The 24,681-nt window shown below is 46.3% G+C and overlaps 3 protein-coding genes across 3 annotated transcripts; 2 read left to right on the top strand and 1 right to left on the bottom strand.

The window, feature by feature from the left end:
* Positions 1-1,148: 1,148 nt before the first annotated feature.
* LOC112873798 (hydroxycinnamoyltransferase 2-like) lies at positions 1,149-5,329 on the bottom strand. The gene is made up of 3 exons (XM_025936858.1): positions 4,937-5,329; positions 4,369-4,806; positions 1,149-2,336 (listed from the first exon to the last, which is right to left on the bottom strand). The coding sequence occupies exons 1-3, from the start codon at positions 5,273-5,275 to the stop codon at positions 1,434-1,436; spliced, it is 1,680 nt and encodes a 559-aa protein (XP_025792643.1). The 5' UTR covers positions 5,276-5,329; the 3' UTR covers positions 1,149-1,433.
* A 4,436-nt stretch (positions 5,330-9,765) lies between these two features.
* LOC112892238 (eukaryotic translation initiation factor-like) lies at positions 9,766-17,288 on the top strand. Its single transcript, XM_025959375.1, has 9 exons — positions 9,766-10,098; positions 11,591-11,662; positions 13,526-13,630; positions 13,754-13,936; positions 14,530-14,627; positions 14,760-14,847; positions 14,932-15,282; positions 15,511-15,753; positions 16,027-17,288. The coding sequence occupies exons 1-9, from the start codon at positions 9,943-9,945 to the stop codon at positions 17,014-17,016; spliced, it is 2,286 nt and encodes a 761-aa protein (XP_025815160.1). The 5' UTR covers positions 9,766-9,942; the 3' UTR covers positions 17,017-17,288.
* A 3,917-nt stretch (positions 17,289-21,205) lies between these two features.
* LOC112878933 (enhancer of rudimentary homolog) lies at positions 21,206-24,421 on the top strand. Its single transcript, XM_025943204.1, has 4 exons — positions 21,206-21,429; positions 23,351-23,444; positions 23,896-24,013; positions 24,121-24,421. Exons 1-4 carry the CDS (start codon positions 21,427-21,429, stop codon positions 24,212-24,214), a joined length of 309 nt encoding a protein of 102 aa, XP_025798989.1. The 5' UTR covers positions 21,206-21,426; the 3' UTR covers positions 24,215-24,421.
* The last annotated feature ends 260 nt before the right edge of the window (positions 24,422-24,681 follow it).

Raw genomic sequence — 24,681 nt, 5'->3', positions numbered from 1 at the left:
GGTGGGTTTTGGTAGTGTGTGGCCCTTTAAATCCATCACGACAAAAAGGATTTGTCTCCAAACCAATAAAAAACACCAAAGCTTGACACGCTGGCAATGGCCGGAGGCCATCGACATGATGGATACGACGGCGAGCTGGATGAACGTCGTGGCAGGTGCATAGTTCGAGCATTCGTGCCCACCGCCGCGCTCGGAGTTGGATTACTGTAGCAGCCTTCAAGTGATCATGCCAGCCATGACGCGGAGCGATTAAAAAGTTTGGTTAGCTTCAAATTGACCAACCCATGGGTGCACCGCGCGCTTTCTCGATCGTGTGGGGGTGTGGGTTTGGTGGCCAGACCGTACGAGCATGGCCGCGAGCCCGCGAGGCGTGCGGGACCCACCCACCAACCCCCACCCGAGCAGGCACGGATAATCCATGGTGAGCTGACTACGAGGCAACGTGACGTGGGCTCGTGGCAGTGGCCAATCGCCGGTCGGCCGCCTCGTGGAGCCCACCGGTGTCACCAACTGCTTGCGACCAGCCGCAGCCAGCAGGGGCACCAGACGCCCACCAATCATCCATCAACCGAACAGGCGAACATCGTGCCTTCGTGGTGTCCCTGGTGTTTGATCGGACGGCCAGCGACCTTCCCTCGAGCAAGATCCCTAGCCCCCACACCGCACCAGCTCAGCCGATGCATCAATTCCTAATCCTCATCTTCCTGTTGCCACCTGCCCACCTCGTCCACGGCTCCACGCAATGGGGTCCCGGGGCCATAATCTAGAGGGGACTTCCGCGACCAACCATCACTGCAACTGTTCGTGGAAGAACTCCCCGAGAAGGAACGCGCTGCAGTCTGCAGAGATCTTCCTACTGCCGTGCCCTTGTCATGCAGTACAGCGTCTTCTCGATTCAAACTATTCGGCCGGCCTGTTTGGAATGCAGCAATTCGTCAACTGTTTGGAAAGAAGGTTCAATTCTGTGCAGGTTTGGTAAGGATAGGTTCAGACTGTACTTTCAGGTTCCAACCTGCACGTGTAAAAAATAAAACAAGAACAGAGATCCTTTCAAGCTGATTGATGGTTCATCTGGAACTCTCAGAATTGTACCACCGTCCTGCAATCCTGCACAGATTTTTATTCAAAAAAATAAAAGGATCAAGAGATAACTTAAGTGACCTTATTAACCTGTATCATTAAAACGGATTAAATTGTTCATCATACAATTTGTTCAGGCCGTTCAGGCCCGTGAATCATACGGCACAAAACGTATACAACCCGCCCGAAAGGGAGCGGGCAGGAACGGAAAAAAGTGTGCAGGATGTGCAATCAAAGAATCTTGCTGCAACCTAGTAAGATCACCCTCCCTGTCCTGTGCTGTGCGTCTCTCTAGCGCTTCTCTGCTTCCTTCCGCTGCGCCTGTGCTCACCGATGGCTTGGTGTCGAGGCGATCAGAAGTCGTAGATGAGCTTCCGGAACTTCTCCATGTGCTCGGCCTGCAGCGAGATGGCCACGGACAGGCTGCCGTCGCGATTGGCGCTGGGGAGCACGAACGCGAGTCCCTCGTACGCGATGCCGCCGGGGCCCATGAACACGGGCCGCCCCCACCCGAAGTCCGCGTCGTGGATGGGCAGCCGCACCCAGCTGGTGAGCCCCAGGTTGGGGCACCGGAACGTGTGCGCGCCGCGGACCAGCGCCGACAGGTCCGGCTGCAGCTCCAGGTAGTCCAGCGCCGACCGGCAGTACCCGTCGTCCATCCGGTCCAGCGCCGCCTGGATCACGGCCGCGCCCTCCGCGACACCGGCCGTCACCGTGCCGGCGTCCGCCAGCGGCGTCGCCGTGAAGATCACGTTGCCGAAGTAGCCCTCCGGGAGCGGCGGCTGCAGCCGCTGCCGCCCGTCCGTGGCGCAGTACAGCTTGGTGGGCTGGTCCGCGGGGAGGCCGCGCGCCAGGGACGCGCACCGCCACACGTGCGCCGCCAGCACCGCGTACGTGCTGAACCGCGGCGCGCCCTCGCGCGCGGGGATCTGCGAGCGGAGTCGGCCGAGGTCGGCGCGGCTGAGCTTGAAGATGGCAACGGCGGTGGGCGGCGTCGCCGGCTTCGCAGTGAGGGGCGCCTGCGGCGGCTCGGACAGCATGGCGGGCGCCGGCTGGTACTCGACGTGCGGGTAGGCCGGGGTCGGCGGGTCACGCGCGCGGAGGAGGGAGCGGTCAATGTAGGGCATGACGGCGATCGGGACGCCGCGGCAGAGGTCCGCCCACGAGTTGATGAAGTGCAGGCCGGAGAAGCCGTCGGCGACGTGGTGCTGCATGCCCACGCCGATTGCCACGCCACCGCATTTGAAGTGTGTCACCTGGAGCAAAAACCGGGCGCCAACTTCGGTTAGTTTCAGAAATGGCTTCATAAGTTTTGAACTATAAGCAAGTCTTTGACTTGTCAGTGTCAAATTAAGAACACAATACGAGACTGAAGAACAAGGTCAATGCTCAATAGATGCCGGTAGGTAACTGAATGAGATAGGGGGCAGGTGATCCATCTTTTCTCTAGTAGAAAAGAAGATGGGAGCCTGAAAATGGCTAACAACAAATTAGCAGTGACACAAGACGCGGTCATCAACCACTGGCATTGAATATTGTTATTTACTTCTGTTTTTTATGGTAGAACAGTCATCTCAGAAAGATGCATCAAACAACCACATGATCATCATCGTACCAAACTGAATGGACTAGCAGATGCATTCATTTTTGGCACCTTGCAGCTCCAATCCAGTGTAACCACGAGGGCACCAGTTTCCATCACAGGCAACGACTTTCACATTGAATACCAATGCTGGCTTACTGCATCCCCACACCCCAACAGTCCTAGAAGATCTAAGTTTTCCTTAGCAAATCTGAATGTTCCACGTACGGCGCCGCGGTGTGTTATCATGCTAACCGGTGTCAGCCATGTAATCATGGGTGTACAGCTAAGTATGACCAAACACGATAGCTAAGCAATATAACAAGCCAAGAGAGTTGCAGATCAGAACAGAAGAAGCCACCAAACGTTTGCTTGCTGTCCCAAAGAAAAGTCTAAAAATAGCCTCGTCTTTTTGGCGCTCCTGTTAGGCTATCATTTTCTTTGAACGATCAAGCAGCTGTGCATCCTATTCCTAAGCAAAGAACACCCAGCACGCAACCAGCCAAACACGAAAGGAGCAGCCCACGCTGCTCATCGGTGTGGTTGCCGGGTCACATCACGTCAAGGTGCAAAGCTGCACCGTACCTGATGAGTCTGGTATGCATGTGTTACGAAGGTTCCATCATGTGCGCCGGTTACAAAAAAAGTAGTTCGGTGCCGGGTATGCGTCCACCGGTTGAGAGAAAGCGAAAATCTACGAAATGGCAATTTGGTGGTGCCGGGATTGCCGTGAACGCAAAGCTGATAGATAGTAGAGTAAGCTATAGACCAGAGTATGCATACTCGAAATGGTAGCACATGGCTGCCACAATTGTTACTTCGCGGAGGCAAAACCCCGCAAAAGGACATCATATTTCGGCATAACGACCCCAACCATGAAATGCGAGCTATCAGCAAAGTCATTCTCTGCAAAGACCTACGAAAAGCGAGCTAATCTCTAGGTATTATGTCCGCAACCATGAAACAAATTTTGGGTTTCCCATGGACATGTTGTAATGGCCCGTTTTCACTCTGCCAGCAATGTTCCCCGAAACTAGGCGCGCTGAATCGCTGGTATTCTACAAAAGGTGGGAAATCAAAACATGAAACTCTCGTTCTCACCGACAGTTTAGCATAGTAGCGATTAAATGTGACTCTGATTTCTTCAGAGACCTCTGCTTGCCAACGTGATCGGTGATCCTTACTGCAGGTTGCACTTGCTTCAGACAGCTCTGGTTGCATTTTTGTGTTGTTTTACGAACCCAGTGCTAGAGTAGAGGCTGTTTCTTTCGCAGATGCCGCAAGCTAAGGGCAAGGCTCGCTCAACGTCTTCCGGTGTTCCCACGGGATGGGCCGACGGGGAGTACAACTGGCACTACGGTGACGGCAGGCGCGGCCGTCACACCCAGGCAGAGCAGCGTTCGAGGTTCGAGCAACGTCCCCACGCGCTCTGATGAGCGTCGGCGCCCGCCCATGTGTCATCCTCGGCAGTTCGGCACCGGCAGAACGCGCACGTGCCCCCGACCCAGCCAGACAAGCACCCAACATGGCAACAAGTATATGCGACGCGTCTGCCTACGTTGACCGAGATGTCGTGGGCTGCGGCCTGCGGGCACTACCGGCGAACCAGGCAATAACCTCGATCCCCTCACGCAACCGCACCGCGGCAACAATCCTAGCGAAATGTAACAGCAAGCGAGGAGGGGGTCGATCGATCGGTTCGTTACCTGGAGCACGAGGAGCGGGAAGGCGGAGATGTCGTCGGTGTACTCGACGGTGGGGATGAGGCGCTTGAGCTCCATGGTGGGCGCGAAGTCGCCGAAGTCGTCGACGGTGGCGTCGGGCGCGTCCGCCTCCTGGAACAGCACCCCGCCCGCGTTGCAGTCGATCTCCACGCGCCCGTCCTCGTCGCGCGCCAGCCGCCCCGCCATCGGGTAGAAGGGCACCAGCGCCTCCGCCAGCGCGCGCCGCATCCGGGCGCCGTCGAAGAAGCTCCCGTCCGCGGCCGCCAGGTCGTTGCCCTCGCCGTCCCTGCGGCGGAAGAAGTAGACGCTGGGCGTGTGGAACCGCGGCACTACCAGGTCCGGGCCCGAGTTCCACAGCCGCCGCCGCGGCGTCTCCGCCGCCGGGTACACCATCTCCGACCCCCGCACCGTGATCTTCATCTGCACGCGAACCCAACCCCGCACGCGTCATCATCACAGGATTCCTCCCCACCAAAACCCCGCCTCGGGGAAGCACGGCGAAGGGCGAACCAAAACCAGACGGGGAAGAGTCGAATCCGGGGCACCTTACCTTGCTCGAGCTATCTGTCGAAGAACTCGGCGGATCTGGGACGCAACGCAACCCAACGCGGCGGCAGCGCAGGACGCGGTGTAAAGCAGGCGGCGTTAGGTGGTGGTGCGGCCGGCGGCCTGCGGGTATACTAGTATTAGCTCTTGGTGGAGAGCTGGTGAGCTCGCGGGGGGTGGAGCGGCTTTTATAGCCGGGGAACCCGTGCGCGCAACCCGCCGCACCCTTGCCGTCCGCCATGACCCCTGGTGGTCCCCCGGGCGTTTGGTGGGATGGATGACCAGCCGGGGTGGGGGTGAGGATTCGGCAGGGGAGGCGGCCGCGCGGGGGTCTGGTTGGCATGGCAGGAAGGGGCTCGCTCGTCGGTGGACGCGGTCCACCCCACCGGACCCTGGACGTGGGGGCGGGGGCTGGTGATCTGCCCCGATCATCCCCACCGCATCAGCAGTGACACGGTGATGACAGCGTCCGAGGCTGTGCGCCGCGGAGCGCCTGCCATGAGGCGCGGACTTGGAAGTCGGAAGGAAGGGCGACCGCGAACGCGGCGGCTCGGGCGTCGGCGCGCGGCGCGACCTGGTCTGGGCGGCGAGGGGTGTGCATCGGGAGCGGCGACGCCGTCCGGGGGCATTTCTGATGAATGGCGTCCGAGGACGACGGCTTCAATGGCTGAGTGGCGTGCGCGGACATGCGAATTGAGGCGATCGAGAAAATAATCAGATCGTTGCAATCTAGCTATATAATATCGATGGAGGTGGTGTGTTAGACCCGGCGCATTGAGGTCATCTTGGCAGCCTCGCGCTCGCAGTCGCAGGTTCATACGATATCAAGTACTTGGTTTTAATACCATCGCAGCGCGTCGTGATGATCGATGATTGCCACACTTGTGCATGTGATGCAAGTGAACGTGTACCGATTGAGCAGCTAGCGCGAAAGCCGTTGCGCACCTTACCTTACTCTGAGTAAGGTTACTAAGGTGGCTAACAATGGTTGGTAGGGCGAGACTAATTCAAAAACAATAAGTAAGGTTACTGAGGGGTGGCTAACAATGGTTAGTAGGACGAGAATAATTTAAAAACTAAGCGATAGCAATATTTATAGAAAAAGCAACGATTTTCATCCCAGGGGCAACGTCCCAAAGCTTGCCAGAGCCCTACCACGATCATGTAGCTCTGCACTTTTTCAGGGTAACACGTTTCTCTGGCAAGTGGCAACCCCGCCCACCGTGACACCATCGCTGCTCGCGCCTCCCCCCGCGTGTCCGGCCGGTCGCGCCCCAGCTGCCGCCAGGACGGCTTCCGACGCCGCACCTGCCGCCTGGGTTCCTCATCCTCACAAGCACCTTTTCACTTGTCAGCCATCTCAGGCCCCGACCAATGTTTTCTGCTGCTGCTGCTGCTACCTGCAAGATTCTTGTTTGCCGTGGCGGTTTGCTGCGGGAACCAACCAAAGTCGGCACACGTTGGTTGATTGGTACAGGCTAGCGGACGCAACAGCAAAAATCAAGCGAGCAGCCTGCAGCACTGGTGCCCTGAGCTCGTGCAGACCAAGCAAGCAGCCATTGCATTGCCACTTGCACACCACAGCTCTGGTTTTCCTTTAGCTCTCCGCTTCGAGGACACGGCCGTAAGTCTGAGAGCGTTTGGTGCGGGAGAAATGGCAAGAGAAAGCGCATGCGGTGGCTCGCGGTGGTTCGGCGTGACCGTGCGAGGCGCAGTCACCAGCAACCGCCGTCACAGGTTCACTGTAATTAAAACCAAACCTCCGATGGGGACAGTGCGTTTTTTTCCACACGAAAAAGGCCCGGACGGATCGGCGGCGGGCGTGCCAATAAGTCAGGCGCCCTCCGCCGGCCTCTCGCGTAGCTGGAGCTACTCTTACTACGTTGGATCCGTGTCAGGGTGAGGTCACCGGCCCCATGCCGTCCACGCGCACGGTAATGGCGGTAGGTGGTAGACCGGTAGCGGCAACACTGGGGAAAAAATGGAGTCCTTGCTGCAGAAGAAGCAGAATGTGCGGCCAGAGGGGCTCGCGTCGCGTTTAATGGAGCGGCGGAAGAGAACGGCCGCGGCTGGTTCTGCTGTCAGTTGACTGTTGCCGTGCCCGTTCCTGGCGGCTGCTGCGATGGCCGACGTTGGAGTGGAGGGGCGGCTCGGCTCGCCAGGCGGGAACGCACCCCTGCCGGCCGTGGCCGTTCGCCCGCGCTTTGAGCACTGCTCTGCTCAGGCGCAGGATGGGGGTCATGGTGGCTTTCATGGATTCGGAAAGTGAACCCGTGGACCCAGGGTCGTCTGGCGCTGGAACGCCTGGCCTGGTACTGGGACATGATGGGAACGCCGAGTCGGCGTGTCGGGGCCGTGACGCCCAAATCCACGATTAGCCTTGGTGGCGCTGCTCGCTTTCAACGTCCTTCCACTGATCCTGTGATCCACCGCGCAGGCTGCAGCCGTGCGAGCCTGCGCGCCTTCGCTCCTGCTGGGCAGGGGCTCACTCAGCCTCCGGAGCTAGTCGTTTTACGAACTGCGTACCGACACACGTTTTTGTTTCCGTTTCCTGTGCCACGCGAGTACTTTACAGCAGGGCACTGCTCATGCTGGTGGAGCCGTTGCTCCAAAGCTCATCCTGAAAAGGGAGAATGCTTCGAACAGCGGGCATATAGTGCTGCCCTTTTCTGCTTTTTTTCTAGTACGCCATCACACATTTTTGTTATGATTTTTCTTTTTCGGTTCTTCTAAAGGCTTTTTAATAGCCAGTTGACGTCGACAGAGAATAACAATGTGCCAAGCCATAGAATGGCAGAAATAACTTAGCTGGACGCGAGAAGATGAAGTATAAGGCCGGAGTTTGGTTTATCTCGACGTCTGCCATTGCTCGAGTATTCTGCTTTGCACGAGTTTTCATCCTGTTTGGAATCTTAGAATTGAATTCCATTCTAATAATAATAATTTAGATATAAAGCTACTAAGTTAATATGATTATGTACGGAATATATTTGTATATTATTGTTAGTCATATGAGGGATAAGTGTGCTATATTTCTACTACAGAGGAGTGAGCTAAAAAGGTGCTATAAGTTATTGAATAGAAATATAGTTTTGGTGGTGTATATAATCAATTTCCATCTCCCGTCTTATGAATTTAGGACAAATTTATATTTGAACTTTGAAAAATGGTTGGAAAGTGGTGGGATGTCAAATTCTAAGCCAAATAGCCTACATTAAGTAGATTCCAATTTCTCCAAAATAATAGGATCCAAACAGTCCCTAAGGGTAATTGCGGATACATATTCATCAAGTTATCATTTAAGACCTGAAGATGGCCCCACCGGCAACACACAACCAGATTAAAAATATTGTGCACCTTTATTTGGGTAGGTGACTCACGGCTTAGCACCTATCATGCGATCACTACCAGAGAGGTAGCACATTGTGGATTTTTGTGACCATGTCAATGAAGGTTCTACTGATATTTTTTTTGAGTGAGGTTCAATCTACCCCATTGTCCCTTTCACACATCCCCCATTCTTTTGTGTTGCTATTCATTCAACCATAACTTCTGCTTCAATTGCTCCAAAATGGATGTCGTTTTAGTTTTCTTCTAAATCAAATTTCTTTAAATTTGATTAAATTTACAGAAAAATATATTAAGATCTACTCCCTCCGTCCTTGAGTGTAAGAGCTATGATTTTTTAAGACAAACTAAGGAGGATAGGAGAAGACGTATGCACCCCTTATTATATATGGTCTAAATCAACTAATCAACTGAAATCAGGAGTAACTCAGACCTTCAAACACAGGGGCTGGCACCGGCTCCACAAATTTTCCCTTATCTAGGAAGTTTTTGTTCTAGCGACGAGTTAATATGTGGTTTCCTCTATATCCGGAATCTCTTATACTTATTGGCAAATTTTGAATGGCGGGAAGAGTGATTACAATATACTGAATAACTGCACAATCAAGACATATTTTATGGCGATCTTAATAATAATAATTTGATGTTGTATATATTGTTGTATTTTCCCTATAGACTTAATCATAATTAGAGAGGTTTGACTTATCACAGAACTAAAACAAATTACAATTTAGAGCGCCGTCAAACCTATACTGAGAGCTCATAGTTGAGTTCAGGGTACTATATTAAAAAAGATCTAACCAATACATCACTTGAATACGTGCATATAGAATTCTAAGGAATGCAATTTGCAGCACACCACAAATTCACTATAGCTAATGTTTCACCGCTTTCATAAAAAAGAAACCGTCTCACCTGGGCCGTCGTCTGAAAGCCTAACGTTCAGCCCGACAAGCTGGCTTTATTTGAGTAACCGCATTGGCCGCCGCCCGCTAGCCCACCACACCAAATTACTGGATACCACGTTTCCTCGAAAAAGAAAAAGAAAAAAAAGAAAAAGATACCGTACCACAGGCCCTAAGACTGTCTCCAGCAGCGTTCTGTATTCTATATATAGAGGAAGATTCCGTTCTCTATTGCTCCAGCAGCGTTCTCTAAATGGTCCTCAAAATAGAGAACGCTACAGGTTTTCTCTATATATAGAGATTCTCTCTTCTCTTCTCTATTTTTTCTTTATATTTCAAACACTGAGTTAAATAAAAATAAAATATGTCCATAGCGTTTGAGGTATGATAAATACGTACGTATAAAAATTTGGAACAAAATACGTTTCTAATATAAGGTTTAATGTATAGAGAACGAGATTTAGAGAATGTTGTTGGAGAGAAATGAGATATAGAGGAGAGAATCTTATAGAAAATTCTGTAAATGAAGGACGCAGAGGATGAGATTCGGAGGATATCGCTGGAGAGAGGCTAATAGCATCTCCGCGATAAACCCCACACCCGGCCGCGCAGCCGCCTCCTCTTCCCTCCGCCTCTCCTCGCCGATAGAGAGAGGCACAGGTACCTAGCTCACCAAAATCTTCGATTCCATCCGCACTCGTGCGCGGATTCGGCCCCGGCTCGGCAGTCGATTTTCAACCGGAGCAGCAGAGCAACCATGACGACGGACCAGCCGGTGATCAGCCTGCGCCCGGGCGGTGGCGGCATCGGCCTGCGCGCCCCTCGCCTCTTCCCCACCGCGTTCGCCGCCGCCACTGGAGCCGGAGACTTCCTCCGGCCGCACGGCGGGTCGTCGACCGGCTTTGCCGCCAAGGTGACCGCACGATCTGGAGCTGGGGGCGGGGCGAGGTGGGGGTGTACAGTGTTCTAGGTTTTTTTATGGGGTTTGTGCTTGCTGTGGCCCCGAGGAAGAGATGCGGGGGGGGGGGGGGATGTCTGAATTTTTTCCGTCTGCGTCGTATTGGTACCGGCGCCGAATTGGTAACTAAAGCTCGTAGAACTTAATTTACAGTTGGGCTGTTTTTAGAGGCGATGGCATTGAACATACGCAGGAGACACATTGGTGCTGGGACATGTTAGGCACTTCTATTGGGTTATTACTCTGGCTAAACGTACCATTTTGTGGGTTGGAGTGCTCCTTGTGGCATTGCAATGGCTTTGATGGTTTGATTGTTCCTGAATAGAGCTGGACCTTTTGACAGAGCAGAAGCAGTTTTAGCTTTCGTTATTTCTGCATATAGCTTTCTGCATGTACTATATGGTCTATAAAGCGTAGTGCCATAGCATATTGTGTTGGTAGAGGCATTTCTTCCATTTATTTATTACAAGTTTTGTAGTATAGCTATTGTAGCTGCCATACTTGATTTGGAAGCTGCTTTTTATGGAGTTTGGTTGTTGCCCAATTCGACACTTTGGAAAATGATGAATAAAGCATATTTTAGTTTGGCTGAGCTTCAGATATTACTACCATCTCAACTAGTTACAAGGATGATAACTTTGTACTCACTAGAAGGTCAAGTGACTGAGACAGCACCATTTACTGAATCATAGAATCCTGGTTTGTATGAGCTACCATGATCTCATATTTTCATGCGCACATTGTCCAAAAGAGTTGTAGGCATGTATCTTTACATGGGTACGGATTATTTCTTAAAACTTATGATGGTAACTGATAACTGTCTTTATTTAGAAATGTCTGCCCCTGTTTATTCAACAAAATCTTAATAAAGACTGAAAGAGAGCAAAGACAAACACCAATCGCACTCAGAGCAATGCCATATTATCGGTTCTTGATTTTCGTTTACTAGTTGCTATATAGTTTGTCATATGGTGATGTAATTGTTTCCATGGTTGTGCTCTTCTTTAGCGAAGTTGTAAGACTAGGTGTTTCCACAAAATGAGTTAAGCTCTGCTTTTATTAGGAAACACCGAAAAAAATGATACGCTAAACTGCATTATCACCATTACATGCCTATGTAGGCCGTTAACCATGGAAATGGCCCTCTACCCTACTCAAGTTTCCTTGTCTGACTTGTGCTGGCAATTCCAAATGCATGTTGTTGATGTGTGCTCTGTTTAAAAAGCGGCGCCTAGGCGCTAGCCGCTAGGCGTTGCAGCGCCCCGACGCCTAGCACCTAGGTATTTGGTGGAACCTGACTGCCTGCCTAGCGCCTAACACTTTTTGAAACCTTGTGTGTATGTGTGTGTGTGTGTGTGTTTGTCCAGCAAATTCTGTGTACAACAATATTTTTCTTTTGCTGTATCCATGTCTTCGCTTTTCTGACTTGCGTAATAATGTGCTGCAGCTTGGAGATTCACGTTTTGAGCCTCTTGAGCGGGTTCGCTACACAAGAGATCAACTCCTTGAAATGCGTGAGGTACATATTCATTCTGTTCATTTTAGCTGCTTATTTCATTATGTGAAAGTAACTCCTGACACACCACTCTTGTGTGACCAGACATCCACCTCATAGTATACCATGTTGAAATCATTTACCTGTTCTGAGAACTAGGATGCGGAAACAACACGATGTTGAAATCATTCAGGGAGGTGACCATTAGAAAATCTAAAAGGCAAGACAAGAAAATCTATGGGTAATTGAGGGAGGTGACCATTAGAAATCGAAATTTTGGAAGTGAGGCAATCAATTCTATTTATCTAAACTTCACTTCTGATATCCTATGACTGCTTGCAGCTGTTTTTATGTCGACCAAATGATGGCACTGCTTTTACTATCTGTATTATATATTGTAAAAAGGAAAATAGAGGTGATATGCTTTGTTCATCATCTTTCACATCAGTTAAACATCCTTTTGCTTTTTAATGTTGGGTTTCAGCTCTACCCTGCCCCAATTTGCTTGGGACTAAAAGGCTTTGTTGTTGCTGTTGTGGTTGTTAATACTACTATTACTGCTATCTCCTTTTTGAAGCTCTTCCTGTGATTATTATGGGTTTCATATCTAGCCTACCCACTTGCTTGGGACTAAAAGGCTTTGTTGCTGTATCTACTTTGTGCATTCATGGAAGAGTACCATTCTCGGTTTCCAAGACACAGTTTTGACTGCTAATTTCTGTTATTTTATATTTGCAAACTAGTAAAATTATAATATTTAGGAATATATTTTGAGACAACCTTTTTTATATAAAAAGGACCCAAAATGTCACTCTTTTGTGAGTGTATGTGAGTAACAACAACAACAACTTAGCCTTTTGTCCCAAGCAAGTTGGGGTAGGCTAGAGATGAAACCCACAGAAAACAAGAATAAGAAACACAAAAAGGGCACAAGCCAAAGGAAGAGTTAGGGGTTAAACAAAAAGTAACAAAGGTACGTTAATTGCTAATTGCTAATCTCCAAGCGCTCCTATCCATAGCTAATTCCTTAGCGATATTCCACTCCTTAAGGTCTCTCTTAACCGTCTCGTCCCAAGTTAGTCTAGGTCTACCTCTACCTCTCTTTACATTATCGCCCCGCTTTAAAACTCCACTACGCACCGGCGCCTCGGGAGGCCTCCGTTGTACATGTCCAAACCATCTCAACCGATGTTGAATCAACTTCTCCCCGATAGGTGCCACCCCGACCCTATCTCGAATCTCTTCGTTCCGGACTCTATCCCTTCTTGTATGCCCGCAGAACCAACGCAGCATACGCATCTCTGCTACACTCAGTTGCTGGACATGTCGCCTTTTTGTAGGCCAACATTCAGCACCGTATAGCATCGCCGGGCGAATCGCCGTCCTATAGAACTTACCTTTTAGTCTCTGTGGCACCTTCTTGTCACAGAGGATGCCCGAAGCCTGCCGCCACTTCAACCAACCGGCTGAAATTCTATGTCTAACATCTTCATCAATGTCTCCATCTTTCTGAAGCATTGATCCTAGATACCGGAAAGTATCCTTCTTGGCCACCACTTGACCTTCGAGGCTAACGTCCCCATCCTCATGCCTAGTCAGGCTAAAGTCGCACATCATATACTCGGTCTTGGTCCTACTCAGTCTGAACCCCCTGAGTGTATGTGAGTAAATGTTAGGAAAACTGAAAACACGTTTTATTTTCAGACATCCTAACATTCATAAAGAAGCAGTGTTGGCCAATGTGTAGTTTCTTAAAGAGGGTAGCGTGATGTTAATAACGGTTATTGTATTCATCTCCAAATGTTTGCGTATATTGCTGCAAGTGTTCTGCTCCTCCTGAGTACAGTATTCTTATCAGTCCATGTTTTGGTTAAAATGATTTTGCAGATTGTTGATATAGCTAAGGAAATCTTGAAACTTCAGCAAGATTTTAGTGTAGTACTCCTTGGCGAGGAACACCAGGATCAAAGTTGGCTTCACAATGACTCAAATGTGAGAACTCTTCCATTACTTTTCAGATGGCAGCTTTGGTTACTTCCTTCATACTGCTCTAGTTTTCTGCAGTGCTGCAAAGTTTTGTTACAGTAAGATTGGGTGCTTTATAATGTGTGATAGGTACAATCTCAGTCACATAACGGCTATACTGAGACTGACAGTCGTGATTGGCGTTCACGTTCTCAAACTTCCCCGGTTGCTAGTGAAGAGAAGTCTTGGGATAAAATCCGTGAAGCTAAAGAATCTCGTGTTTCAAGTGGAAAGCAGGAGCAATTAAGCTCCCAGTTTGCTGCTAAAGCTCAGGTATCTTGAAACAGAGTAATAACATCTGTGCTACCATCGTTTCTTCAGTGAAAATTTGCAAGTGTTTATTTGGGCTGAGATCTGCTGTTCTGTTTGTGTATGACTATGTTGCCATATTTTTTTTTCGGTAACTATTATGCTAAACTGCTTTGCTTAAGTTTGTGTGTATGCTTTTTATAGGATTTTTCTACATGCAGAAAAAAGTTCCTTTATGCATTCACATCAAATGCCTGGTTGCAAGCAATGATTGATTACTAGTCAATTCGGGAATTGTTGCATGAATAAACATATACAATGTAAATGCTGATGCGATGGTCGTATATATTTAATTGAATCAAAATCTTAGAAATACTACCCACATGCTAAATGTTCTAGTGTTGAGATGATCAGCTCAAATTCGCGTAATATTTTAAACATGTGAGCTTATTAGTGCAAAAATGTTGCCTCATCACATTTCAAGCACTTAATGAACAACCACAGATATTTGGATGCTACACAAGTAAAGCTACTGCAAAACTAATGCATGACCATCCAACCATTTACATATGAAACCTAAATGAATTTTCTAACATTCCTGATTTATTTTACATCAGACTGGTCCCACCCCTGCTCTTGTCAAGGCTGAAGTCCCATGGTCAGTCCGGAGAGGAAATCTCTCCGAAAAAGAGAAAGTTCTGAAAGCTGTGAAAGGGTATTACTTGATTTCGGATTTTTTTTCCTTCTTGTTCTGTTACCTCTGTCAACAATCTTTTTGTCTATAATATTGTATTCAGAAAGTCAAAATTGTTTTGTTTTCTTTTAAATTGTATTTGTTCATTGCCAGAATACTGAACAAATTGACTCCAGAGAAGTTTGACCTTCTGAAGGGCCAATTGATAGAAGCAGGAATCACTACAGCTGATATTTTGAAGGTTTGTTTATACCTTGTTCTTTATTCTGCTGCCTTTGGTGTTATAATTTCCTTGTGATTGACCTCTTTTCTCCTGTCTATTCAGGATGTTATTACTCTCATGTTTGAGAAGGCTGTATTTGAGCCCACATTCTGTCAGATGTATGCTCAGCTGTGCTTTGAACTCAATGAAAGCCTCCCATCATTCCCTCCTGAAGAGCCTGGTGATAGAGAGATTACATTCAAGCGTGTACTGTTGAACAATTGTCAAGAAGCATTTGAAGGTGCTGGCAACCTACGGGCCGAGGTAGAGAAATTGACTGGTCCAGACCAGGAGATGGAGAGACGTGATAAAGAAAGGCTTGTGAAGCTTCGAACACTGGGAAACATTCGCCTTATTGGTGAACTGCTGAAGCAAAAAATGGTGACGGAGAAGATAGTACATCACATTGTTCAGGTACATACGTACGTATTTCTTACTCTTCGGCTTGGTAGTTTCAGCAAATATGAAACCATAGGGTAAGATTTTGAAATGGGCCGAACTGTAAATGGGTGATCTGGCATGATCTTTTTTCTTTTTTTTTTCCATCAGCAGGCATAGACTTCTCTAGACTCGAACACTTTTCTCCACCTGCACTATGTTCTTTCCCTGTGAAATATTTTCTAACTCATTTGCTGTAAACAGGAGCTGCTGGGTTCTGATAGCAACTCATGCCCTGCTGAGGAAAATGTTGAGGCCATCTGCCAGTTCTTCAACACAATTGGTAAACAGTTGGATGAGAACCCAAAGTCTCGTCGATTTAATGATGTCTACTTCAACCGCATGAAGGATCTTACAACTAATACTCAGTTGGCACCACGTTTAAGGTTCATGGCACGTGATGTCCTTGATCTCCGTTCAAACAACTGGGTGCCACGACGTGAGGAGGTATATGTCTCTCAGCTTCACCTTGAAACTTATTTGCGTAAGTGTTTTGTGTGTCAGTGTGTAGTGTACAGCCAGTGGATCTTGTAAAGTCAAGGGAATAAAACACACATTGCAAGTTGCAGATATATGTTTCACATGCTGATAGTTGACAAGACACTAGTATACTTCAATGCAATGCACCTCTTCATGGACTGACACTTGCTATTCTTATGCACAAACTGGGTTGAATTTCCAAATTTCACTGACTCTGATATATTGTTATTTCTTTCTTAGATAAAAGCCAAGAAAATCAGTGAAATTCATACAGAGGCAGAAATGAAACTTGGATTGCGACCTGGGTCGACTGCAAACATAAGGAATGGACGGACCGGTACTGGAGGACCACTCTCACCTGGAGCTTTTCCATTGAATGGACCTGGAACTGGTGGCATGATGCCTGGCATGCCTGGAGCGAGAAAGATGCCTGGAATGCCTGGGTTAGATAATGATAATTGGGAAGTTCCACGTTCTAAATCCAGAGCTGATCCACTCCGCAGCCACACCCAGCTGGTGAATAAGCCATCGTCTGTCAATTCTAGACTACTTCCTCAAGGCAGTGGAGCACTAACTAGTGGCAAGACAAGCGCGCTTTTGGGCAGTGGGGGTCCAATATCTCGTCCTTCAAGTTATTCTCCTGGATTCGCTGTTGCACCAGCTCCATCTGCAGCTCCTGTAGTTGAGAAGCCAGCTGCTGCTCCCAAGCCAAACTCTGCTAGTCTTCAAAAGAAGACCGTCTCTCTTCTTGAGGAGTATTTCCATGTCTGTATACTAGATGAAGCACAACAGTGCATTGAGGAGCTCAAAAGTCCTGATTACTACCCAGAAGTTGTTAAAGAAGCGATCAATCTTGCTCTTGACAAAGGTGGCAATTCCATCGATCCTCTTGTGAGGCTACTGGAACACCTCCACAGCAAGAATATTATCAAGACGGTAGACTTGGAAACTGGATGCTTGCTTTATGGTTCTCTTCTGGATGATCTTGCTATTGACCTTCCGAAAGCTCCAGCACATTTTGGTGAAGTTATTGGGCGGCTGATCTTGTCACACTGTCTGGGCATTGGAGTTGTTGAGGATACCCTGAAGAAAATGGAGGATACCTTCATCCGCTCAGCGGTTTTCAAAGCTGCAACAAACGTCATTGGAGCAAATCCATCGGGTCAGGCTATCTTGAGCTCGCATGTTGCTGAAATTGATGCTTGCAACAATCTTTTATCCTCGAAATAAATAGCTTAGAATTTTCGCAGTTAAGTGTCTCCAGTTTTGCCCTTGAGTTGAGAAATTATAAAGCTGCAGTAGTGAGAAACAACCATTTGTTAGCTGTATATTTTTTTGAGAAGCCATATGAGTTCTTATTGTTTGGACAGTGACGAAATGAAAGGATGAAAGCCACAAATTTTGCTCTCTTGTAACGTTAGGTTAATTACTTCTAGCCTGAGATGAACCAGATCTTAACGTGACCCTATTTGTCGTATTAATGTCATTTCTTTTTTGGCTCACATCTAATGTAACATCTACTGTGTTTTTGCACGATTCTTTAGCGCGCATGATGACACTTTTGTTGGACACCTGGATGAATCTATTACTCTGATGTTCTGATTGCCCTTCGCGACTTAGGGTTCGCGGGTTCGGTGAAGTAGATGCTCGTGACTTGTACACGGCTAAAACGAGTATAGCAGCATGTCAAGTTCCCCAGGGGTAACAGCAAGATAAGAGTTCTGTTCTGAAAATTTCTATTTTGTGTTAGTATGACATGAACTCTATTGAAAACTTTGGTCCTGTTTTTTATTCCACTTATAAGCGACTTATATGTGGGAAAAAGTGAAATTTTACCCAACCGCTTTACTTATTTTCGCTTACCCAAAGCTGCTTTGCATAGAAGTAGGAAAACAACATGCGCCCCGCTTATCTCCTAAGAGGAACTCCAACAAAGTCTCTACTCAACTCCCTACTTAGAAGAAAATAAGAACCGAAGATAAAAGTTCCAGCTCGAGCAGGGTCCCTACTCAGATTGCTAAAGTAGGAAGGTCCCTGTTTCTTCCCCACGAGCCCCTTCACCCACGGGTCTACAGGGAGGCCTCTACTCCATTGTTTCGGCTGTTTTTCTACCCGCGTATGTGCAGACTTGCCCGCTGGAAGAGGAAAAGGAAGGGAGAGAGATGGGGACACATGTGCAGACTTGCTCGCTGGAAGAGGAAAAGGGAAAGAGATGGAGACAAGGGTGCAGTGGTCACGTTGCGGTTGAATTGAGCTCGTCCGCCATCGAATCAAGCACCGGTGATGCCAAATCGAGCTTGTTCGCAGTCGAATCAACCGGCCATGCCGCTGAATCAAGCTCTAATTGTGCATTGGTGCCATCAAATCGAGTGATGCCGCCATCAAATTGGAGCGAGGAGCAGGCAACGGCACACCAGCAGGTCTGGTGGGAGACGGAGGCTACCAGGGGCGGTGCCGACGGCTGTGATGCCCCTGCGAGGCATTCATGGCATGAGAAAGAGAGATGCATGCGAGGCACAGGAGAGATCCACACGAGAGAGAGACGTGAGGCAGAGGGAGAGATCAGATGCTTCGGGAAGGGGAGAGAGAATTGAAAACGCATCTGAAGTAAAAGGTTAAAAAATATAAAAAATTGAGGCTAATAGGTGGGTTCTACCTGTCATGAACAAAAAATGAAAAAACTAGGAACTGAATGTAGAGACTATTGTTAAAGTTGAGCGCAGGAATCATAGTTCCAAAAAGTAGAAGGAGCCCCTACCTAATAAAGTAGGAGCTTTAAGTAGGGTTTAAGTAGAGGCTATTTGAAAGGATTTTGGAGAGGGAAGGGTGAATAGGCGTAACGTAAAATATGAAAAAAATTCAGCAATTAAATCTGTCGGAACTTTTAACACTGTGTAGAAAGTTCTGATGGGTCGGAACTTCCGACATGGGACCGGAACAAAAAGGAAAGTTTTTATACGAAATTCAAAATTAAATTTGAAACTGTAAAATTTAGCTGAATCAAAAGTTGCGCAATGATACTAGGAGACTTCTGCAGGTGATTTTTGCAAGCATAACAACTCGAGTACGTAGATGGCACAAAAACAAACTCTAGGTCAACAAGAACTAAATAAATACAATAAGCACAAGATATAAGAGATTTATTTCCGAAGTTCACTCTTACTAAAAAAGCTATGTCTCCATTGAGGAGCTCACAAAGAGACGGGTCCACTAACCCTTTACCTCACTCAATCAATCACAGAGGAGTATTGAGTCACATACTATTGAAATCCACAAAGGATAGGGTAATACAAACTTTCCGGAGCGCACACACATACGCTCCATGGGTGACGTCAAACCGTCTAGAAGTAGGCTTCAAGAGTAACAAACGCGAATCGAAGGATGAGAATGATTCAAGTGCTCTTGAGATGAACTTGGCTACCCTCTCACTTAAATAGTTGAGTCTCACACCTCAACCTTGCTCTCACCCAAACCCTATCTCAAATCAACTAAAGGATTAGCTCAATGAGGGATTATGGAGGAGTAGTAAATGCTTTTGGAGGTGTTTGTCTCGCATTAGGTCAACAACAAATGAATGAGTGCACTGGTTAAGTGCACCGGTTAGGTGATTGTCGGAACTTCCGACACAGGGTCGGAACTTCTAACTTAGTTAAAATCAGCTGGCGGAGAACCCTTATCGGAAGTTCCAGGTGTCGGGACTTCAGAATCAGCTGCCCGAGAACCCTTGTCGGAAGTTCCAGGTGTCGGAACTTCCGATCCTTTGTCGGAACTTCCAACACACACTGATACAGTCAGAAAATTAGGTGCACAAGTGTGTGATTCTGTATCTCTTCTTGATGGTTAGTATCTCAAATAAGCACTTTGACACCTTAATGCTATCTATTCGCATCCTTCTTAATACGGTGTTTCCTATACTCGAATTCAAAATAGAAAATAGAAAGTATTAAAATATCTTCTTTCAAGTCCAACACCGTTCTTTATGCAGATTTGGCGTCTTTTCTTAATTTTTTATTTCATTAAATTTTAACCTAATCATAATTCGATAAACTCATTAGCTCCTTAATTTTATACGTTATCACCGCCAAAATCCACTTAAAAGACCAAATGCACTTTCACTATTGCTGAAGTTGGTCTAAGCGGATCAGATCACGTGTTTTCCGAGTGAAGATAATTAGGATTGTCAAATACTTATCTTATTAAGGCAGTGGATTATCCACACAACATCTAATTAGAAAATCCAACTTTTCATATAAATGAGTTTCAAAAAAAAAACCAAACATGACCTTAGGTATAATTCTTGACGGAGTCTTGAAGTCTCCAATACTCAGCCAGTTTTCACTGGATACGCCGTACTTTCTAGCATGCGAGCTAAGTGTCCCTCCCTTAGCTACTTCACCACACTTAGCCACATGTTCTGGTCACCATCCGTAAGGAAGAATATGATCTTTTATAAGTTTGAGTGACATTGTTTTCAGTGGTCGGAATCTAATCTATAACAAACTAAGAGCATCTTTGAATATTTGGGCTAAATTTTAGTCCAAGGGCTAGATTAGCCCCTTGAAAGAAGAGCTAAAATTTAGATATTTTGCTGTTTAGAGAGGGAGGGTTGGTGGGAGGGCAGAGAGTGACTTTTGACCAGTTTTAGACCCTTTTAATCCCTTTTAGCACATCTTGGAGGGGCTAATGGTCTAATGAGTTTTAAACTTTAGACATACACTTTTTAAACCAAATTTTTGGTTCTCCAAAATCTAAAAGATAACTAAAAATGCAGGTCTAATATTTAGACTATAGGAACCAAACAGACCTTAAAAATTTTATCTCTAATCTCCAATCATATTAGCTGTCTCTGTAAAGCAATTTCCGCCACCACCAAATCTGTCGTTGTCCTGCTAACCTGGTATTTTCTCTATTTTTATTTACATATCGTATTAAGTTAATTCTAATTCAAATTTTTTCAGCTTTGACCAAATTTATAGAAAAACATATATTTACAAAATAAAATTTATTTTATTAGATTCATCATGAAATATATATTGATAGTGCATAGGTTGGTTAGTATTGGTGTGGATCTATTTTTCTATAGATTTGGTTAAAATTAGCTAAGTTTAATTTAGGATAAATCTGATAAGATATATAAATAAAAATAAAGATAAAAACGAAGGAGTATTACTTATACTGACGATCTTAGAACAAAATAATCCTTTTACAGTTTTACCGCCGCCTACCATCTGTCAATTGAGACGGGATATCTCGTTGTTACGTGTTCACCGTAAATATCGGCTGCTCTACATGGCCATATCAGCACAGAAATTCCGATGTTATTGCGAAGAATCCGATGTGGCATCCATACAAGCATCCAAGTTCCAACCAAAATCGTTGTTTTCTTCTTTTTCCTTCTTTTCTTCAAGCACAACAGGTGACAGGTCCCACTTCCCTTTCCCCACGCAGAAACGCGCAGACCTATTCGCTTGCTACCTCCCTTCCCCTACCCCCCAATCGCCGCCGCCTCCTCGACTCTCGCCGCTCCCCTCCCGCCCACGACTTCGCCCAATCGCCGCCCTCTTCTCGACTCTCGCCGCTTCCGCCGGCTCCATCCAGCCCGCGAGTCGCCGCCGGCTTCGGGTCGCCCCGCTCCCCTCCATGGTGAGCTTCTCTGCACAATCCTCTCCTACTCTGGGATTTCCGGGACGAGCCGCGGGGCGGGGTTTTGGTACCCCGCGGTGCGCGCGCTCCAGACCTAGTAGCGGCAGGGTTTGATTGGGGGTAGGATTTGTGCATGTGACCGATGGGACCGTAAAAGCCGGTACCCGGAAACGACACGATGCTCGCAGATTATTTCTAGTTTGCTTTGCTTCTCTTGTCGCGGGCGCCGGCGGTCCGTTGGTTAGCTGAATCGGAGCAGCTCGATATGCTCCTTTTGATAGCTTACACGGGGTTCACCGAATAATATGCTATTGTCATTATTTCTTTTGTCAACTTGTTGGAGCAGTGGTTCAATGTGACTTTTGTGAATGTAGTGATATCTATGTAGTGTGGCGTGAACATTCTGATCCATACTTTTCCCCAGAAGACTATTCCCTTCCGCATTCTATTGAAATATTTGTTCTAAGCTCTTGATTATGATCCTTGGATGAATTTGCTTCTATGTTATGGTAGTTTATTTATAAGGTTATAGACTTACTGTAAATAGATAGAAAAATGCTGCAATGTGCCATCTGCTAACTAAAATCTGTATGCCAAACTTCATGTTCTTTTGAGAACGTGAAATTAAACGGTCTGAATATTCAACTTATAATATGTGAAACTGCTGTTTCTATTTAGACACTTGTGTATTTTACTTTAAAATTCAATATGACTAGGTTTCCACACCGTCAGCTCACATATTGCAGCTTGCTTGGTTATAATTTATTGCTGGCAAATGGATACGACTGGGTTTCCAATAATGCCTTGGCCTGTATTGCCGTATTGGCTAGGAAATGGCGCAATTAGTATCGTCAGATTTGCAACCTTGTCTATTTTGAATACTTGTTGGGACTCTCTATATCCGCATAACAAGGAACTCCCTGTCTCCTTCTGCACTTTTCAGCCACTGATTTTATCCTTCCCGGCCTCTTATTTAACATTTTAAAGTTCAAATAAGTTTGATCATAATGTATTCTGCATCTCTCAGTTACTTTAAATTTATCAATGATTTTTACTATTTTACTCATAAGTTATTGTGTTATTTGATATGATTCAAGGATTGTTTCTTCATAGACTGGTCATTGGTGACATGTTACAAGTTTTCTGTCATACCTTATTTACATTGAGTGTGAGTTTCTAGTATATAGAAGCATAATGAATTATTTGTTGTATATGTTTTCTCCTACAGCATGTTTCCTTCACATAGATGTGCCCTAGGGATCTGGACACGGAAATATCATATAGGCTCAGATTTGGATAGTGGGTTCTTCTTATCAACCCGGATATAGTTCTAGAGCTCTTCTTCTATATGAACAGAAAATATAAAGGTTCTCCCTTGAAATTAGAATAGCGTAAATATTAATCAGTATAGAATTTTGAAAGAGAGCTGCAGTGTTTGCACGCAAAGTACAAGAACACTATTGATATTTCTAGGCACTGTGTTAGGTTGGGTTGATTTATTCCCAGAGTATTGGTGTCTCTTAAAATCAGAAGCTTTTGGATGCCATACTTGCGCATCCTATCCAAAGCCAACTTGATGATGACTAGACCAATGTTATTATTGCTTCTTGACATAAAGGAATCATACTAGGGAATAAAAGTGTCTTTATTGGGTTTTTACTAATAAATGGGTTGTCTAGCAAATCTTCGCTCCAACCTTTTATGAATACTCTAATATTATAGGAGCTGCCACAGGAAATATTTTCTCCATTAGGAACCTGTTTGAAGGCCAGTGGGCATGGGCATGCCAGTAATTTCCTTAGCATCCATTGAATCCGATGCTTTGCACTCTGGAAGAAGTACTAAAGTTATGCATTGATATTTGATACCCATGGCACTTGGCATATGTTGATGTGTGGATCTGATTGGTTGCTCTTTGCAGGCTGGGAGACACACCATTATTCTGATGCAACCATCCCAAAATAGGGCTTCTAGGACATTTATGGATTATAATTCAATTAACCATGCATTGGATGGTAAGTATGGTTTGAAAAAGGGTCTGCTGCTGTGAAGTTCAAATAGTAGTTAGCTTTATTTATATCGCCATGGTGGTTTTCATGTGACCCTACAGCTGTATGAAGTTGGTTTTCTGATTTGCATCTGCAGCATCATTATTGTTTTATAGTTTATAAAGTGTTTCCCCTCATGCATTTTCTGATCAGAAAAAAAACAGTGATATTTGAATCTCAGAAACATTATAGTACACTTTAGATGTTTCATCAACATTCATGGATCTAGTCCTCCTTCGTTGAACTTTTGTTGGCTGGCCTGATAGAACCCCCCACTAGTGGGCTAGTTCAGCATGGATTCATCTTGTGATCTTATGCCCCTCCAAAATTTGATTTGCACTGTTTCAGTGGTTCTTCTTGATTTATATCCCTTCTAAAAGTTCATAAGTTACCTAATACGACTCTACTGAAATGGCAGGAATCTGTGGGCTTTATGAAAGGAAAATTAGGGATATCAACCCAATGGCCCCCATAACCTATGATATCAGCGACCTTTATAACTTCATTGATGGCCTAGCTGACATAAGTGCACTAGTGTGAGTACAAGAGCTTTTTAATATCTTCAAAGTCACTCGAAGCATTTGCACATGTTTGTGTTCAAAGTTAAGAAGAACCTAACGACTTGGTATTTTAACATTCGCAGTTATGATCACTCGATTCAGGCATTTCTGCCATATGATCGACAGTGGATAAAGCAAAAGTTGCTCCAACACCTGAAGAAGCTGGCTCAGCGGTAGTGTGACTGTTTGTTTTGTCGGGTACCTTGTCACCAACAAGCAAGCATGCGTGGTAATGGGTGTCCAATTAGTGTATCGGGCAGTGTTTCTTGTAAAATTATGAAATGTTACATTACAGATTGCACCCTTGTGCTGTGGATGTTGGCGGCTTCCCTGTGGCACCCTATATATCTTATAAACTTGTCTGGTTGTTTTGAGTGCTGTGAATCAGAGAACACTCTCGCTATAGATAATTTGCATCTATTATTGTTCTGAAACAATTCCTGCTTTGATTTTGCCAGGCTCTGGGTCTAGAATTCCGAAGGCCACACAACATCGACAGCTCTATCATATTTCAATATGCTTGTCGATTGTGGTGGTGTTGTTGTTACTGATATGCAGGACAGCAGTAGTTACGACAAGTGGCGCAATGGCGGCGTGTCGGAAGAATTTTCTGCAGTTATATGTGTGGTAAGAGCGGGGTTTTG

Source organism: Panicum hallii, chromosome 1 (genome assembly GCF_002211085.1).
Source record: "Panicum hallii strain FIL2 chromosome 1, PHallii_v3.1, whole genome shotgun sequence".
Classification (NCBI taxonomy): domain Eukaryota; kingdom Viridiplantae; phylum Streptophyta; class Magnoliopsida; order Poales; family Poaceae; genus Panicum; species Panicum hallii.
The sequence above is the reverse complement of the archived record's forward strand: the minus strand, read 5'-3'. Positions and strand labels throughout refer to the sequence as shown.